General features: G+C 43.2%; 1 protein-coding gene across 1 annotated transcript in view; it reads left to right on the top strand.

The window, feature by feature from the left end:
- The window catches only part of iars1 (isoleucyl-tRNA synthetase 1), a 67,549-nt gene that overhangs the window by 35,270 nt on the left and 12,852 nt on the right, over positions 1 to 19,427 (top strand). The window contains exons 15-25 of the mRNA XM_082533171.1: positions 753 to 826; positions 2,645 to 2,839; positions 3,125 to 3,211; positions 4,139 to 4,222; positions 11,494 to 11,638; positions 13,839 to 13,959; positions 14,188 to 14,279; positions 14,699 to 14,776; positions 15,313 to 15,434; positions 17,955 to 18,057; positions 18,850 to 18,933. Of these exons, the coding sequence (XP_082389297.1) occupies positions 753 to 826; positions 2,645 to 2,839; positions 3,125 to 3,211; positions 4,139 to 4,222; positions 11,494 to 11,638; positions 13,839 to 13,959; positions 14,188 to 14,279; positions 14,699 to 14,776; positions 15,313 to 15,434; positions 17,955 to 18,057; positions 18,850 to 18,933 (1,185 nt within the window). The remainder of the gene's footprint in view (positions 1 to 752; positions 827 to 2,644; positions 2,840 to 3,124; positions 3,212 to 4,138; positions 4,223 to 11,493; positions 11,639 to 13,838; positions 13,960 to 14,187; positions 14,280 to 14,698; positions 14,777 to 15,312; positions 15,435 to 17,954; positions 18,058 to 18,849; positions 18,934 to 19,427) is intronic.

Genomic DNA, 19,427 nt, shown 5'->3' with positions numbered 1-19,427 from the left:
TAGGCCTAGTTTTAAGTTCCGTGCAACAGTACAAACATGTAAAATTTGCTATCAGAGAGGATTGAGAACAGGCACTTGTTACATTTTTAAAAACCAAAGCTCTCAAATTGTTACTTAAAGTTGTTTAACTGTGTCAGCTGTGATTTAAACAAAATGCACTGTATTGTATACTGCAATCAACAAAAATATGTATTTCTCTAACATAATGTGACGCTTGCCAATAGCTGTACTTAATACAACTGCAGTGTTTTTTTTCTTTAATTAAAATTTGTAAGAAAACAAATAAAGGAGTATGCCAAATAATAATAGTCAATTTGAACAGAAGGAGCACGGTAAATAAAAAGTGATTGGGTTGTTTGCTCTATTATCATCAAGAAAATTGCATCTATCCACTTAATCTAATGCTTACATCTGCTGCTTTATATAAATTCACTTTTTTGTTATTTCAGTGGGCTGGTGTATAGGGCCTAAAGTGTGGTTTCAGACAGTGTGAAATATTTGAATTTATTTAGATGAATTCTTTGTCAGACCAAAAAAACAAAAGTAATAATTTTTCATGCTAGAAAAAAAGAAAGTTGGTACATTCTCAAAACAGAGAAGCATCAAATTATGTTTAGTTGGTAAGTGAGATGTTCTTCTGTTGATCAGTTGGTTATATAATTGATTAACTTTCTAATATTTATAAAAAATTTAATGAATGTGGGGTTTTTTGCTTACTGAAGATATGCTCTGTGTGTGTGGATACTCATTAGGTGGTTTGCATTGGATCCATGGCCGAACTAGAAGAGCTGACTGGAATCAAAGTGACTGATTTGCATCGGGAAAAGTAAGTCACAAATGAGCAGCTATCCAGTTGAACACGTACTCAGTGTTACTACTGTAATAGTGAGTCACACCCTTAGACTGTACAGGAATCGACGCACGGTGATACCTTTTTGTGAGGTCGTGTGTGTCATTGTGCAAGTTTATTTTTCAATTCTGCATCAGATTCCCCGAATGTGACCTGTCTTCCTGAACCAGACGGGTGTTGTTGTGCATAGATCACCTTTCTCTTCCGCCCTTCATCTACTAATTGCCTTTAATCGCTTCCACAGGGCTGGCCATCTTTAATTGATGAGTGAGAAAGGGCTTGCTTTCACCAAGCTTCCATGTTTGTTTTTCTATGCAGGGCATGACGTTTGTAACAGTAATCTGAATGATTTTAGCAGCTTTCAAGATTAGAGACTCTAATTAAAGAATATCTGATTAGCCATTTAGCAGTCAATTGGATGTTGTCTTTTAATGTCTGAAAAGTCTGCAATGTTTCTAAAAACTTAAAATCTAGTAGAACCTTAGGCGCACACCTTTAGATAACCTGACTTTTAATACACTTCATCTTTCAAGACCCAAAAACCTGGATCCATGGTACAACTCAGTGTGGGTGCATCATTAAAAACTAGCCCTAGAGGCATACTAAAACAGCTTCAGTGCACCCTGGCATTGATTCTCCAAATCTCTTGAACGCTAATAGATGAATTAACACAGTTTCTCAAAAAGATGTTTTTACTCATCTGGTATTTTGATGGTGGTTGCTGAATTTGTTAGCTTAACATGTTGGTCCAAAATTTCCCATTAGTGTGCACCTGGTTGAGATCCAGTCACTTCAAAGGCCATAGCATATGATTGGCATGTTATTTTTATATTCATCTAACCTTTTTGGAATGAGTGGAGCCAGATGATGCCAAAATGTCCCTTCAGTTTCACCCCAGCCCTTCATGATAGAAATCAAGGTTAATATTTTGCCTCAGACTCATCTACCCAACTGTAGATGATGACTTACACCATGGATGTGACATAGTTCATCAACAGTTAATTCTGATCTAACCAGTCCTTAACATGTACCTTTTAAAGAAATCATTTTCTTTATTTAAAAAACAAACAAACCAAAAACTATGAAAAGATGCTCATGTGGCGTGATCAAATACTGAAGATTATACTTTTGCCTGCATTGCATAACAACCTGCAAAAATAAGAGCTGATGTACTGCTCAGAAAATGTTAACTTCACTTATTTTTCACATCCTTCCTTCAGTAAATTGAAAAAGAGGCTTCTTAAGAATAGAAAAGCACTTTTATGTAACTGCTTAATCCACTTTTCTTTGGACGTCCTGGGTTAATGTTTTTTTGTTCTTGCTCTTATAAATAAATGTTTAACGGGTTTTGGGGCCTTTCTTGCTATCTGACACTTGATAATTAAGACAATATTCAGGTGCATCTGTTTGTGTCAGGTTAGCTTAATTTATCAAAAAATAACCAATTTTATTTATTGGCTGAATCTGACCAGATCAGTAAACCAGTAAAAAAAGAAAAGAAAACTCTATACCCTTTTTTACCCAAAGCTGTAATAAAAAAGCTTAATCCAGTAAGAGCCAGCTTTATATTACCATTGTTCTCCTCTTAAACCTCATTCTCAACAGTGAAAGCCTATAAAATCCTTGTTCTGGTCTGCAGCCCAAATGCCTCAAAACCTTATTCCATGTAATGCACATCTGTTTAAGAAGTGCCTTGTGATGCTAACCAAACTCAAAATGAAACAGAAGTCCAGCTGTAATTGCTTCTTCTTATTTTCTGCTGGTTAATTTTTTTTTTCTGCTTTATCTGCACAGCATCGACGATCTGACAATCCCCTCACGGCGTGGTAAGGGCGTGCTGCGGAGGATCACAGAAGTGTTTGACTGCTGGTTCGAGAGTGGGAGTATGCCTTACGCTCAGGTTCACTACCCCTTTGAAAACAGGAAGGAGTTTGAGGACAGTTTCCCAGCAGACTTCATTGCTGAAGGCATTGACCAGACCAGAGGATGGTAAACTGAAGATGAATGAGTGAACTGATGAGTGACACATAAGAAGTTGACACATAGAGAGCTCCCTGAGTAATTTAATTTAGGGAAATCATGAGAAAAGATCATTGGCAGATGGAAATACAGTTCGGATGAGTGTGTTGCTGAAATATGATGTACATTTATTTTTAACTGTATGAAATTATATTATTAAGAGTGTAATTTTCAAAATCTCTGTCCAACCCAAGAGAACAAATTAATTTTGTGTTATTGTCTCCCTGACCTACTTGTCTTTGTACCCCACTGTAGGTTCTACACACTGTTGGTGCTCTCCACAGCCCTGTTTGGGAAACCACCCTTCAAAAATGTCATTGTTAATGGACTGGTGCTTGCCAGGTAAGTCTGTCTGCTTAACAAAACATCAGTTTACTTACTCAAAACGGTGACCCGTTTTTATTTTCTTCATTATCTGCCCTAAATATGCTGTTACTAATTAATGAAAGTAAACATAGTGCATCTCCTTTAAATGAGCTCGTAAAATGTATTTTAATTAAAGAATAACACCTTTTTTGCATAAGTATTTGGGTCTCCTGATATTTGATAACTTTGAAATACCATTTGTTATATACCAGTTATTCATTTCTTCTTAAAATGTTAATTTTCACAAACTCATCACTAATGTGTAGTTTTCGAGACTTAATGGCAAACTCGTTTGCGCACTTGGGGCGATTTTGAGCTGAAGAATTGTGCACTGAGGAGTAATCATGGCTTCAGGATCGCAAAACTGGGACTGACTCAAATAAACCTCACTATTCATTTTCCCAGTAATCAACGGATATTTCATGTACACAGAGGAGAACTGAGGTCTTTGGAACAGAATAAAATTCAGTAGCAGGCTCATATTTGTTTTCATTCTTTAAGAGGATTTGCTGACAAAGCAAATATTCCGGGCTATTTTTCCTGCACGTTTTGTGCAGAAATTTTCTATTTCCCAACACATATTGTGTTTTGTGCTTTCCCCCCACTAAATCCACTATTTACTTCACCTCATTACCACCATTTTTATTTTAGTTTTCTTCCCCCTATTTATCCCATCTTTGTTTTTCTTCTCCCCTTTTACTCTTAATCAGCGTGATGTGTGTATGCAGCATTTAGGCTTCAGACCTGCTGCTTCTCTGCAGCCTTGGGGTCTAAGTGCAGCTCTATGTTCGCCGGCCTACTGACCTGGAAGGACTTGACTAATTTGAATATTAAGTGCATGGTTTCCAACATACACTTTAATGCATGCGTGCTTTAATAACTTTGCTTGTCTCAATCCCACAGCGATGGACAGAAGATGAGCAAGCGCAAGAAGAACTACCCAGATCCTGGACTGATAGTGCAGAGCTATGGAGCTGATGCCCTCAGGTCAGCTCTGTGAGCGAGTGTGTGTTTGTGAAGCGTGAGTGCTTGTGTGCGCCGGTGGCAGGGTGTGGGCTAACTTCACTTGTGTTTTTGTTTTAAAAAGTTTGAATTGCTGTCTGCTTAAATACAAATGGGCCCACTCCTACATACATTACACACACACTCATGCACATTACATGCATACAAATGCCCCTCTTTATACATTCTTTCTCCTTTGCCCCGAGCAGGAAGAGCACTATGGCCATATGGCCTAATGAATAAACCACTATGCAGCTGCACCATATGCTCACATATACACTGATGGGGAGAGAGCTGCTAAAATGAAGAGGAAAAAGGCAACAATTGGATTCTATTTGAGACCTTCATTTTTCACTTTTCTGGCTTTAATCAGTGCTTACAGTATAACCATTATGGTGTAGTGAGCTTCAAAAGGCAGACTGATGTACAGACTATAAGGACTTTTTTTTTTAGTACTTTTGAGTAGTGACAACTACGTCTCCTACATATTTTAGCAGTCGGAGATTCTGCCTATTCTGTATTTTTTTTTTCTCTTCCAAATGAATCTCAGTGTTGCTGCTATTAAAATTACTCATTGCTTGTTGCGTGAAGTTTCATCATCATTCAGCTTGCTTACAGAACCCCCCCCAAAAAAATGTCCATCAGTGTGCTGATGCCTGCCAGAGAATATTACACTAATATGCGTTATTTGTCAACTGTGGCTTTAATGGAGGCAAGAAATTAATTTGCACTGTGATGGTTGCTGCTGGTAAAAACAGGTTTTGGGACAAAATGTCCTTGAAGCATTTCAGGATGGACATGTGCAACTTTATATTGAGAAAATGCACACTGTCACATAACTTTATTTTAGTACTTTTCAGAAAGTATCCGATAATGTTTTCCTAGCATTTATAGAGAGTTTTTTTTTTCATTTTTAACTGTGTTTTGGACAAAACTCAGACTCTTTTGTCAGTGCAGCTGGGAGCTGATGGGGCTGCTTAGAGACTTTTGCTCATACCTCCATACACTGATTGGCTGCTGGTGTGTGTTTAATGTGCTTAACAGAATTTTAAAAGAAAATCGCTTGTGTTAGGTTTTAAGAACGATTAGTTATGTCTATAACTTCTGTTCCCTGAAGGAGAGGAACGAGGTACAACACATAAGTATGGGATATCACGCCCTCGCGTGTCCTGGCTGAAGAAACCTTTATTCACGCCTTTACGGCAGATGACGTGTGATGACACGCGCAAGGCCCCGCCTGCACATATAGCCGCTGCCATCACCGTCATCCCTCAGTTCGATAGCCGCTCTTCACCGAGCCAACTGCTCAGTGGGGCCACCCTGTGTTGTACCTCGTTCCTCTCCTTCAGGGAACAGAAGTTATAGACATAACTAATCGTTCCCTTTCAGTCGATTCACTCGGTACAACACATAAGTATGGGACCTATATACACGCCCCGCAGAGCAGCCACCGAACCGGAACGGGACCACCACATCCTTAGTGAGTGGTAGACCCAGCAGAAAGGACAGCATGAGCCACCGAAGGGGCTGTAACGTCCAACCGATAAAACCGCACAAAAGTGTGTGGCGACGCCCAATTAGCCGCTGCACAAATATCAGCCACAGGCACCCCTCTAAAAAGAGCCCATGAGGTCGCCATCCCCCTGGTGGAATGAGCTCCCACCCCGTGGGGCAACGCAAAACCTCCGGTGCTGTATGCCAGCGAGATAGCTTCTACAATCCAGTGGGACAGCCTCTGTCTGGACAGAGCTCTACCTCTATTCGGATTAGCGAAGCAGACAAACAACTGGTCACACAAACGCACATCCCGAGTGCGCTCAATGTAGGTGCGTAGCGCACGCACCGGACAAAGAGAATGCACCCTCCTCTGCTCCTCAGATTCAAAAGGAGGGGAGCAAAAGCTCAGCAACTCAAACTCCATTGAACTATAAGATGCAGGCATGACCTTGGGAAGATAGGCGGCATTCGGACGCAATACGACCTTGCGGCCATCAGGAGAAAACTGTGTGCAGGCAGGATGCACAGACAGCGCATGAAGGTCCCCCACTCGCTTCGCCGAGGCCAAAGCGAGAAGTAATGCGGTCTTATACGAAAGAAGTTTCATATCTACCGACTCAACGGGTTCAAACGGAGGGCCACAAAGGGCCTCCAGCACCAAAGACAAGTCCCAAGCCGGGACACTGGACTTAAGCACGGGCCTCAGCCGGCGAACCCCTTTCAGAAAACGCACGGCGAGGGGATGCGCACCTGGTGTCACCCCGTCAAAACCGATATGACAAGCAGATATAGCCGCTAAATAAACCTTGATCGTCGAAAACGAAAGGCCTTTATCCAACAGCTCCTGCAGGAATGTCAAAACATCCACAATAGAGCACTGAAATGGGAGAGTGTGGCGGTCCTGGCACCATCGCTCGAAGGCTCGCCATTTGTAAGCGTACAAGCCTCTAGTAGACGAGGCCCTGGCGCTCTGAATCGTCGCTACCACACTAGGTGGCAGACCCTTAGCAACCAAGTTTAACCTCTCAGCAGGTAAGCATGAAGGTGCCACAGATCCGGGCGCGGATGAAACACTTCCCCCCCCGCCTGAGAGAGGAGATCCCTGCGGAGAGGAAGCTGCCAAGGACTTGCTGCAAGCAGGCTGATTATTTCTGCATACCACGACTTCGCGGGCCACCAAGGGGCCACCAGGATCAGAGAGAGGGAATGCCGACGCACCCTCTCCAGAATTGGAGATATCATTTCCACTGGGGGAAATGCATACAGGAGCACGTCTGGCCATTGGTGCGCTAGCGCGTCCAAGCCCAAGGGTGCATCGTGGTCGATTATGGAGAAGTACAGGGGGCAGTGAGCATTCACCCTGGAAGCAAAAAGATCTATTTGCGCCTCGCCAAATAGATCCCAAATCTGAGCCACTATTGAAGGGTGTAACCTCCATTCTCTCACCAGAGGACCCCCCCTGGAGAGAAGGTCCGGCCCCAGGTTCAGGTGGCCCGGGACATGGGTGGCTCTTAGAGTCAGAAAATGAACACTGCACCATAACAGCAGAGAGCGAGACAGCTGCAACAGGGGAAGAGAGCGTGTTCCTCCCTGCCTGTTTATATAAGACACCACTGTTGAATTGTCCGTCCTGACTAAGACATGCTGGCCCTGCAGGACTGGACGGAAACGCTTTAGAGCTAAGAACACTGCTAACAGCTCTAAGTGGTTGATGTGCAGCTGGCGCTGAGCCGCGGACCAGATCCCTCTCACTGACGCACCCTCGCACAGCGCTCCCCACCCACTTAGGGAAGCATCTGTGGACACCACCTTGCGAAACAACACCCTCCCAATCCGAGAGCCCTGGTGCAGTAGCCCGGGCTCCCTCCAAGGACGGAGAGCTAGCATGCAAGACGCAGTTACCGGCAGCCTCCTCCGGAGGTGACGCGAAGCACACAAACGGTGAGAGAGAGTCCAGCGTTGAAACGCTCTCATTTTCAACAGCCCAAGCGGCACTACGGCGATCATAGATGCCATCATGCCCAACAAGCGCAATATCGTCTGGAAACGCAGTCTGCGTCCCAGCTGAAATTGAGCGAGGCAGCGATGAAACGCGGCCACTCTGTGCTCTGACAACCGTGCGCGGCTGGAAAGAGAGCATATTTCCAGACCGAGAAAAGCGATCTGTTGACCTGGGATTAGCGAGCTCTTCTGAAAGTTCACAGAGAACCCCAGAGTCTGAATGTGTGACAGAACCCGCGACAGCTGCGTCTCCGCCTGTTCTCTGGAGCAAGCCACGAGAGCCCAGTCGTCCAGGTAGGCCAAGATGCGGATGCCCCTCTTCCTGAGGGGCGCTAGCGCTGCCTCGGCACATTTCGTAAAGGTGCGGGGAGCGAGCGACAGCCCGAACGGCAGCACTAGGTATTCGTAGGCTACGCCCTCGAATGCAAACCTCAGAAACTGCCTGTGTTTCGGGTGTATAGCGACATGAAAATAAGCATCTGTTAGATCGATTGTCGCAAACCAATCTCCCGGGCCGACTGCACTCAGGAGCTGTCTGAGTGTTAGCATCTTGAACCTGTACGTTCGCAGGTACGTGTTCAAGACTCGCAGGTCGAGGATGGGACGAAGCCCTCCCCCTTTCTTCGGAATGACAAAATAACGGCTGTACCAACCTTTGTCCGTCTCCGAAGCGGGGACCACCCGTATTGCTCTCTTCTGTAATAGCGCCTGTATTTCCTCTCTGAGTACCAAGGCTGCCTCGGGGTTGACAATCGTGTTCACGACTCTTTGGAAACGAGGCGGCTTGACCCGGAACTGCAACCGGTAACCCATGGCAACGGTTTGCAGCACCCACGGAGAGGGGGCGCAAGCGCGCCACTGAGGGAAGTGAGCAGCCAGCCGGCTGGCCTGCAGCACTGACGGCGGGGCGCCGTCGCCCCCCAGTGTGTCTGCAGGGGACTGCATCCCCTGCCTGACCTGGCTCATTTCGCCTGCAGGTTGAGCATTTGAGATTGTTTGAGAGTAAACAACACTCTTTATTGATTGCAACATGGGAACATGTACATTTATACATTTTGTTGGGTGCACCTTTTCCGGGGCATAACAATGAAAAACAGCGGGAACACTCGATGTGGTCGCTTGAACATTCAACACATCTGAACCGTGTGCAGGGGTTATGTGCTTGGGAGACCGCGATAGGGAAGTGCAGCGCCTTCTGGGGCTGACAACCTGAACAGAACTTAAGCGGCACCTCTTGTGCGGCAACAGAGGGGTAAGAGCAGCGTCTCCCTGCGTCTCCCGGCCTTTGCCCCAGGCCGACTGGCGTGGAGCTCGGGCCGGAGTACGTGCTCTCGCCGGCGGCCCTCCCACTCCAGCAGTGGGCGCCGGTCTCTTGCCAGCTGTCAGAGGAGCGGCGGGCCTGTGAGAGCTAGCAGTGGGCTTGGGCTGGGGCTGGCGTCTGGGGATGATGTCGCGCAGAGCTTCCGTCTGCTTCTTCCTCAGATCGAATCTAGCCTGAATGGCTTCAAGTGAATGTCCGAATAACCCAGCCGCAGACACTGGTGCGTCCAGATACACAGCTCTGTCTCTATCAGGGACGTCGGAGAGGGTCAGCCACAGGTGCCTCTGCGCCACCACTGTCGAAGCCATCCCTCTGCCCAGGGAGAGCGCTGCACAGCGAGACGCACGGAGGATGTAATCCGTGGTGACTCTAACCTCGTTAAGAAGAGGTGACAGCGGGCTGTCCTCCGGAACCAGCGATCCAAGCTCCGCCAGGCACATTGCTTGGTACGTCTGGAGCATGGTGACGGAGCTCATGGCTCGAGCGGTGCCGGCCTGAGCCCGATAAATCTTCTCCAGCTGCGAGGCCGAGAATCTGCAGTGCTTGGACGGCAGAGTTGCGGGGCCACCGACACCATGGTTATGGGACGGGGCCAGATAAGCAGCCAGAGACGGCTCCATAGGGGGTGGGTTAGCTAAACCAGCTCCCTCGGCGCCGTCCAATTCCATGTACTGTCCATAGCCGGGCACAGTGACGCGGGTAGACAGAGGTTTGTCCCATGACGCTGTTAGCTCGCAGAGAAAGTCTGGGAACATGGGGAGGCAGTTTTTGGCCGTTGCGGGCTCCGGTGGAAGGAAAAAACCCGCAAACCGCGACGGCTTCCGAGCTGGTGGAGGAGAGGGCCAGTCCACCTGCAGCTTCTCAGCGGCACGGCGAAACAGGGAGAAAAGAGAGGTGTCATCGTGGCCGACCGGCGCAGCAGCGGCGGCATATTGGGTCGACAATGAGCTCTCCTGCTCATCCTCCGACAAACCATGGATGTCCAGGCCGATGTCCAGCACGTCATCGTCTTCCTGGGGAGCGCTGGCGGGCTTCAACCCAGGCTGAAGCCCGTCAGCGCTCCTGCATGGTTCCGGTCCGTCATCGGCTAACCCGTCAACGTATTCCATGTGGTCAGCCCAGCTAATCGCGGGGACATCGACCTGAAAATTTTCGTCTTCGGACTCGGACGAAGCCGGGGCTCCAGACTCGGAAAGAAGAGGGTCATGCCGTGCGACAGCCGAGCGTCCCAGCACTCTTTCCACAAACGTCACCCGTCTTTCCAGGGTCGAGCGTCGGAGCTGGCGACAAAACGCACAAGCTTCGGGCTCCGTCAACGCTCTCCTAGCGTGGACGATCCCCAGGCAGACAGGGCAGGCATCGTGCTGGTCGCTGTCGTGCAAAGAGAAACCACATCCCTGAGGACAGGGGCGAACAGAAGATTTCTGCTTTGCTCGCTTCGGTTTGGAGTCCATTCCCAAAACGCAAAGCGAAACGCTGCACAAGAAAAACTTGAAAATAGCGCTCCGCGGGCAGCCTACGCACCAGCTGGGCGGTGGAGGCTAACACCAACAGGGGCAGTTAAGCTAGGTTCAAGTTGGCAGACAACGGAGCTAACTAGCAGTAGCTAGCTAGCCCAACTCAGCAGAGGTGTTCTCAGCGAGGTGAAGAGCGTAAGAACTGAGGGATGACGGTGATGGCAGCGGCTATATGTGCAGGCGGGGCCTTGCGCGTGTCATCACACGTCATCTGCCGTAAAGGCGTGAATAAAGGTTTCTTCAGCCAGGACACGCGAGGGCGTGATATCCCATACTTATGTGTTGTACCGAGTGAATCGACTGAAAGGGAACACACTCTAATCCACAAATATTGATCTTCCAAAGTGGCGTAAGACAGAAATGAACATAAATCAAACTTATTAAACCATAGCTTTGGTTCAGCTTGTAGATAGCTCACTGGTTTCCATAAATCAGCTTTGGCATCTTTGCCAAGATGTACATGAACTAATACACTAAAATACTAAAATAAAAACTGTCACATCATGCATATATTGTTGATGTGAAAATTAATTTCATGCATTATGTTCTATGTAAGTCATAAAGTCATGACCCTCAGCTGTGTAGTGTAATAACAACCATTAGAAAGACTGAATGTAAATGAAAGTCACTGTGTATTTAAAATGGAACTGAGAAAGATAGATTTTCAAAAGTGAAACTCTTTTCATACTTTGGTAGTAACGAGTGGCATTAATGAGGCACTTTCATCCAGAGAACTGTCACTGGATATTTGCCTTCTCTGTAAACCTTCGAGATGGTTGTGAAGGAGTCAAGCCATCAGCAGGGGTTGGTTGGGGTTATCCTTATTCAGTACCTGTATACTCTCTGTTTTCTCTATTGTCAGTCACTAATATTTGATCTGCACTCACCACCTCCTTCACTTCCACTGTCCCTCTCTGCAGACTGTACCTCATCAACTCTCCTGTAGTGAGAGCAGAGAACCTGCGTTTCAAAGAGGAGGGTGTGCGAGATGTGCTAAAGGATGTCTTCCTGCCGTGGTATAATGCCTATCGCTTCCTGGTGCAGAATGTTCAAAGGTTACAGAAGGTACATTTGCAATGAACAAAAGTCAGACTCATTATCTTTACAATTCCTGCAGTGTTCCTCTAGCTTTTTCTGCTTCACAAACCACAGCACTTTCTCATAATACGTAGGTTTCCTACAAATATCCACCAATGAATTATTATTTGGTTGTTGCTGGCACAAAAAAAAACTTGTTGTTGTTAATCCAAAGTCTGCAGTAATAACTTGTATTATATATAGTGTTATATTATATTAGTGTTTAATGGATGGCTGGGTATTTCAGCCTAATTTGAAAAACTTGGAAGCTAGATTCTGCTGTGCATATTTATATAAAAAAAACATTATTATTATTCATTTGTATTTGCTCAGTATCTTGACTTACCTAATAATGGGATACTTACTGAGAGTAGCTTTATGTGGCATAGTGCTCCTAAGAAAATAGTAATTACCTGCAACTGCCTTTAAGAAATAACCAAGTTTAAATATAAAAAAGACAGGAGAATTATGCGATTTGCCAGTTCTCCACTTGTTCGTGATGACTTTTAGATTTGCAGTCCTTAGGGAGAGTCATGGAGTACAGTTTAAATCCAAGTTTAAAACCAGAACCCAATAATGCCAGAAAAAAAACATGAATGAAGGTGCAACTTCAAGCTAGACTGACATCAACAGTGGGTTCTGTGAATTTTTAAGTCAGGTGCTATTAAGCTATTGTTAATGGGATGAGTTGATTAAAAGTTCAGATTCAAAAAGATGAAATAGTGCAGCACCTGTGTGTCTTCAAACTTTAGAGCCCATGAACACCAACATATTTGATTAAGAGCAATTGCATCCTCTCACTGCATTTCCCTGCAATCTATCTGCTGTCAAGTCTGTTTAAAAATGCCAAAATGCTTAAAATACCTTAGAAATTGTAAAGAGCAGATCTTAGTTCTTGAACCATTTTAATATCAGGCTGTTTTAGGCACTTTACAGTCAGAAACAAGAGTCTGTATAATACTTGTCCAGAGAAGCAGTTGCCTCTTAATATCTTTCTGATTTGTCAGTGCCAACTGCTGTTATAACACTGTGCATGGAGATGGCACGGGTATCTAAACTACAGCAGCAACTGCTTTCCTTCCCTGTAGATGGTACACATCAGCATGTTCAAACTGATATACCACTATTTTATTCAACTGACTGTGCCACAGTTTAGAAAACAGCACAACTTCTGCAAATCACCCATAAAACTAACCACATCTATGAGCTCTATTTAAGGATTGTGCTCATACGCAATTTATACCTGTTTAAAAAAATGTGGTCCATGATGCTGCTGTTATACAAGAGGTGGAATGGTTGGAGATTGTGGCATGACCAAAAAGTTCGCACTGCGCATATTATGAGCTTTGGTTCTTTTTGCCTTTAAAGTGGTGACTTAAAAAAGGAGGCCAGGTTTGTGACCACTTGCAGTCAGTTGGCATCTTCAAAGTGACTTTGGCACGCCAAGACAGCAATAGAACGATGATGAAACAGCAATAAAAAGGAGTCAGTCATCTATTGGTCTGCTGTTGCAATTGTGTGCAATCTGTTGTTGAGGAATTGGCCAGTTGTATGCACAGAAATTCACATTAACTGCTTAATTCAGATATAACCTTTCTTTTTATAGGAATATTATGGCAAAGAGACATGTTGCAGGGATCTTGCGCTTGTTAGTGCAGGCTCAGATTGTTTGCAACATGTTTGCAGTCTGTCTGCATTTATAAATTAAATAGAAGTTATTTACAAACCTTCACTAGCATGTCAGAGTGTGATTTCAGTCAATCTGAGTCGAGCCAAGATTGTTTGGAGATAGGTTGTCTCCCACCAGGATACTGGTGTGATGACCTTGAACTGCCCAGAGGTTGAGGGTGTGACATGCTCTACCTCTTGGCTAAACTACTTGCAGTTTGTTTTTGACAGCAAAAAAAAAAACAAAAAAAAAAACACACCCAGCATAATCAGTGGGTAACCACAGGTTTTCCTTGGTCACAAGGAGACTCCCATCTTATTTTTATTCTGTGACTGAGTTGTAAGCGTGGCGGCCCAAACTACTGCTGCTTCTACTTTTCTTATTGATGCACGAAGCATATTTTTGGCAGGTTTTCTAATTCTTCACCTCATGCTCTTGTAAGACAACCAAATAGCATTAATTTGCATCTGTGCTTGAGCAATGATTTTATATATATGGCTGTATGTATTTCCGTCTTAGGAGGAGAATATTCACTTCCTATACAATGAAAACACAGCAAAGAAGAGCGACAATATCATGGACAAATGGATTCAGTCATTCACGCAGTCCCTCATACAGTTCTTCAAGGCTGAGATGAAAGGTGAGACAGACGCTCTTAACACATGCAAATGTTTCAGTCAGTTTACGTGACAATGACTCATAATTCTCTGGAGACTTATCCTATCCTAACCTTAAACCAGCAGGGGTTGAGTCCCCACCACCATTAATAGATTTATATCTAACTCTTATATCCTTAAGTCTTGCGTGCAACTATTTATGATGTTTCTCTTTCCAGTGTAATTAGACTGACAGTTTTTTCTGGTCACAGCTTACCGCCTGTACACCGTTGTGCCTCGTTTGGTCAAGTTTGTTGACATGCTCACCAACTGGTACGTCAGGACCAATAGACGCCGCCTGAAGGTGAGATCACAGCTCTAAATCTGTTCTTGTTTTTATGTAAAGAAGATGTGGGTGAAAGCAAATGATATATCACTCTTACTAAACTCTAAATGATGACTCAAAATATTACTGTATACAAAAATAGATATTAGATAATAGATATTATTACACTGCAGAATATTTTCTTTATTTGGTGCAGAATACAGTCTTGTAATTACTAAATGAATAGTATTAATTATTTATTTAAACTACTGTTAAAAGCATCGTTAACACATCCTTCACCTGTGAACATTTTATAGAAGTGCGTTTTTAGCCATGCTTGTGAACAATTGGTTCATTTCAACTCAGGGCACATGCACTAATGTCAGCGAGGGCATTTTTTAAATCTTTTTACTGTTCCAAGGGGAAAGAACTTATTGATGTGCATGCGAACTTTATAGGGCGAGAGTGGCACTGAGGACTGCTTGTGGGCGCTGGAAACCCTCTTCAGTGTTCTGTTCTCCATGTGCAGGCTGATGGTGAGTCATCCGCTTTCTGTGTTTTAGTGTGTGTGAGACTGAGAGAGAGGGAGAGAGAAGAGATTGCATGAGGAAAATTTCTTGTGGTGAGGTTGTGCTTTTGTGTATGCAAGAAATAAAAGCATAAAGCTGCTATTGTAAAGGTGTGTTTGTGTGCACACTTAACTATGAATAATTCACGAGTAGTAGGAGTTTTTATTTATAACACATTGATGTTTGCATGTGAGGCATGAGGCTTGCTAAGAATCAGTAATCCTAACACAGATCAATACAGATCAGCTGTGTGGTATGCAAGTTAATTAGCCATGGTTGGAATAAAAGAGAATCACATAAGAAGTAAACTCACAGTGGCACAATTCTGTTTGATCTTTAGCGACAGTTAAGGGGGAAAAAAAACTACATAAAAATTGCGCTTCTGACTTTTAGACCTTCTTGTCTGAAAAATGTAAATTAACTACAGTGTCACTCATCCAATAAATTTTCCTCTTTCTCTTTTTCTCTCTCTGTACTTGCTTTCTTGCCTTTTACCCCTTCAGGCTCCTTTCACACCCTTCATTACCGAGATGATGTACCAAAATCTGCGTCACCTCATTGACCCTGCTTCTGTCGAAGAGAAGGACAACAGCAGCATCCACTATCTCATGCTGCCTCAAGTCAGGTTGGAAAAATCCTTTCAGTAATCTGAGAGGAATTTTTTTGCCACTTAATGTGTTTATTATCATTACTGTCAACAGTAGATCACATGGATACGACAAAAACAGAATTCGCAGCCGAGGGGACTCTATTGAGCTCCGCTCAGCTCTGCGGTGTTTTTGTCACTGCTGTTCAGGGAAAAAACAAAAACACCAGGCGAAAGAAAAAGAAAAGAAATCACATAGAACGGGACAAAAGTTGTTCATTTAGTATGTCTATGAAGGTTCTCAGTCATCCAGGTCATCGTAGTCAAAGGAGCTTGCAAGCTCCTTTGACTGTTCATTTAGTAGCTTCAGTTCCAGATCCAGTTATCAATAGTTGTTGGAGATCCAGACAGAGCTAAATAGAGGGTAATTGATGAAAAATCCAAGTTGCTGATATTGTTTAACGATTTGAAATGAGGAACAACCTTTCTTGAATTAATATTAAATGGTACTCTAAATCAGGTTCTCATCTACAGATAATTCAAGTACATTTTCATATAGATAATCAGCTGACCGTTTAGTAATACAGAAGACAGAAGTAACTCTTCTGTCTTGGCAGCAGTAGTCCTTGTTCTGCTGTGCAGTCTTGGTTAGTTTGGCATAGCAGCACATGAACCATGCTCTGGTCAGAGTGGCCCTCCAGCTCACAGCAACTCTCCCAGAAAGCAGAAAAGGTCTACCATTGCTAGTGGCAGTTCATCATGGTGTCATAAAAAGAGGAAGTGCTGTGGGCTAGCAGGTTAGCATTACTTAACTTTTAAAACAGGATTGAAGAATGTGGGGAACCACCTCCAGCTGCAAGTATATTCTGCAATTTAGGTGCATAAGTAAACTAAGAATCTGAATCTGTTCTTCAGCCATTTTAATCTAACCAAGTTCAACTGGGTTCATTGGCTTTTCTTGGCACATGGCACTCAGCAGCAAAAACAAAAAGCACACTTGTGTTAGCTCCTTTTCTGAGAGGATATCCACTGCTTATGTAGTCTAATCAGGGTCAGCCACAGTGTGTGGCTGTACTTTATCACAATTGTACTGAACTCTTAACTCTTCAAAGTAGATTTGGAGAAGTTTTCAGTATTTTCTTTGTAATTTCCAGGCTTTTCTCATTCTGTCCCTTAATTCCTGTTGTTCTTCATCTTCATCCATTTATCTTTGAATGTTTAGATTGTTTACATATTGAACACAGTGACCCTAGTTTTTAAAAAATGTGCCCCTCATTACATTTTAAAAGAAGAAAAACAATTCTTGATCATTCGTAAAATTGCTATTTGAATGGAATAGCCGGCTAAGACTCTTTGATATCGAGAGTTACTTTTTCAATTTTTTGTTCACTGCTGTTTTCTCTAGAAAATGAGTCTAATCCTGTTTGGGGTTTTTAGGGTAATATCTTTTTCTGTCTTTAGACAGTGTTATAGTAGAGATTTTAGAAGAGGCTGAGAAATATTCATGCAGAATTGCACAGACCCTTTCTTGATTTTCGGCCCTGCAGAATGGATATAGCTCACAAAATGTGTTCTTTTCATTTCCTTTCACTTCAATTACTCCAGTAAAAATTGTGGCTTGGCGGCTGATCAGTTTTGTAATGCCTGGGAGGAATTTCTAATTGCCCAAACTTAATTGCATCATCTTTAACTATAAAAAAGTTCTGACGTGATTAAATATCCATTTGATTTAGCATAAGGAAAATAGTTTGTGTAATGGTTCATATAATCTCCCCTGTCACTTAGGCAGCCCTCAGGGCTGATGCTTTATTAGCTGCTTGTCCTTCCTGCTGTCAAATGAGAGTACTTCACCTTCCTCCCAAAGGTCAGCTACCAATCAGCTGGTGGGAACAGCCGCTCGTCAATCACCTCATTAAATGATTGGTTGTCCCTGGCCACCCACTCCTCTTGTTTTACTCCAATGTGGCGTGCACACTGAGAAGACACAAGTCACGAGTAAATGAACAAGCATTGTGCATAGTTCTGTGTGCCTGCAGATAGTTAGGGATAATATTGCTATTATGTGTGATTATTAGTGGCTGAACAGCTCTAATTTGAATTCAGAGGTGGAAGTCTTGTTGTACCTTATTAGTGGAGCTAAATAGATGGTTCTGAACTCTGTCTTTTATATATGCAGTACTGACCCTGCTGTTCTCTAGTGTTTTCCTCAACAGATAATCCAATTAATTTCATAAATCACCATTAACGAAAGATGAGGATTGCTCTTAGCGGTAAAATTGCTGCTGTCCACCCAAGAATTTCCTACACATAGTTTTACAGAATAATGTATATTTATTCTAAGAGGATGTGTTATTGTTATGAGTGGAGACTGACGTCACGTGGCTTAAATGAACAGAGCTCAGTCACTTCTAGTTTCAGTTGATGGTATTCCCATTCCTAATCTCATTCTCTCCGGTGTCACAGAATAGACTGAGTTATCCAAACACTGATTCTCTCACTCGGTGCTGCATATGATAACATGAAAAGTATGACACTCAATATTTTTTTCTGTTTTTACAGGGAGAATTTGATTGACAAGCGCATTGAAGGCGCCGTCTCTCGGATGCAGTCTGTGATTGAGCTGGGCAGAGTGATCAGAGACAGGAAGACCCTGCCTGTCAAGGTAGATTACCATTTTGACCCTATCCACTTCTGTAATCCACTGGGATCTACATGGTATCTACTCTATAGGAAACATGATTTAAAATGTGGCAAGAAGAGTCTTTACTCAATGGTCACGTACTTCATTTCTCCAGGACTTTCACGCACATTTTACATTGTTTATCAGTAGATTCATCCATTGCCTTCTTGTGATGTGATTGAAAGCTTATGAAGAGGGCTCTTTCAGATAAAATGTTGGACTTCATTTGAAAAGCACCATTGGAGCTGCCAAAAACAGAAATGAATTCAGAAAAACAAAGAGACACAATTTAAACACAGTCAGATTCCATCAGATGTGATGTAATATGGACCATGTCTGACTCAGGTGCTGGATCATTTCCTGAGTTACTCCCATATTATGTTTGTTTTTCTTGGTAGTAGTATTCTTTATTGAATTTGGGTAAAAAAAAAATCATAGAAGACTCAACAGATGTAATTGTCCAAATGTAAATAATAATAATAATAATAATAATACTATATAGAAAGTTCTGTTTTAAAAAAAATGATCCAATATATAGCCAAACACAGGATTTAAGAATTGCAGTTTTGTTTTTTGTTGCTCATTTTCTCGTAATTGCAGTAGATTGACCCTGTGTCAAAATGTACTTACTTTTCATACTGTAACAAGGTTTATGATGAATTGGTATTTTACTTTACAGCTACATTATCTAAATGTAGCTGAAGGTGTATGCTAGTTTGCATTGTGCATGCTTTTTCTTTAATGTTGGTTTTAGCTTTTTGGTTTGTGTTACAGTACCCATTGAAGGAGGTTGTAGTCATCCACCAGGACCCAGAGGCTCTGAAGGACATTGAGTCACTGCAGAAATACATACTTGAAGTAAGTAAATTAGAAAAAGTAAATAGAACACCCAACCATTCAAACATTTATATTGTATTGTGTATTCATATTGCATTCTTTTGTTTTGTTTTTTGGTAAATTGGGGAGATTGATTTGCTTTTACTCATGCACTGTTGGAGGGGGTATTTTCTTGTCACTTTCTTGCAAAGGTTTTCCCCAGCCTGTAATTCTGTTGCTTTGCTGTGCTTTGATCAGTACTATTTAACTTATAATCTAAAGAGAAACATCCCTGGAACCGTGTTTACACTCCAAAGCCACTGCTGTTGATTTGATAGAGGGGATGAACATCAGAGGGAGTACATGTTCACACACTACTTGGATCTTTAGCTGTAATTGAAATTTCAGTGTCCGTTTCGTGCAAAAAGAGGGGCGAAGCACATGCCTCTAAATGTTATTTAACATTTGATCTACCTTAGTTGCCACATTTCTCAACTGCAAAGTGCAATCACAGGCATGTTTTCTTTTTTAAGAGC

The sequence above is a fragment of the Aulonocara stuartgranti genome (genome assembly GCF_965226115.1).
Source record: "Aulonocara stuartgranti genome assembly, chromosome: 5".
Classification (NCBI taxonomy): Eukaryota; Metazoa; Chordata; class Actinopteri; order Cichliformes; family Cichlidae; genus Aulonocara; species Aulonocara stuartgranti.
Note: the sequence above shows the minus strand (reverse complement) of the source record. Positions and strands in the feature narration are given on the sequence as shown.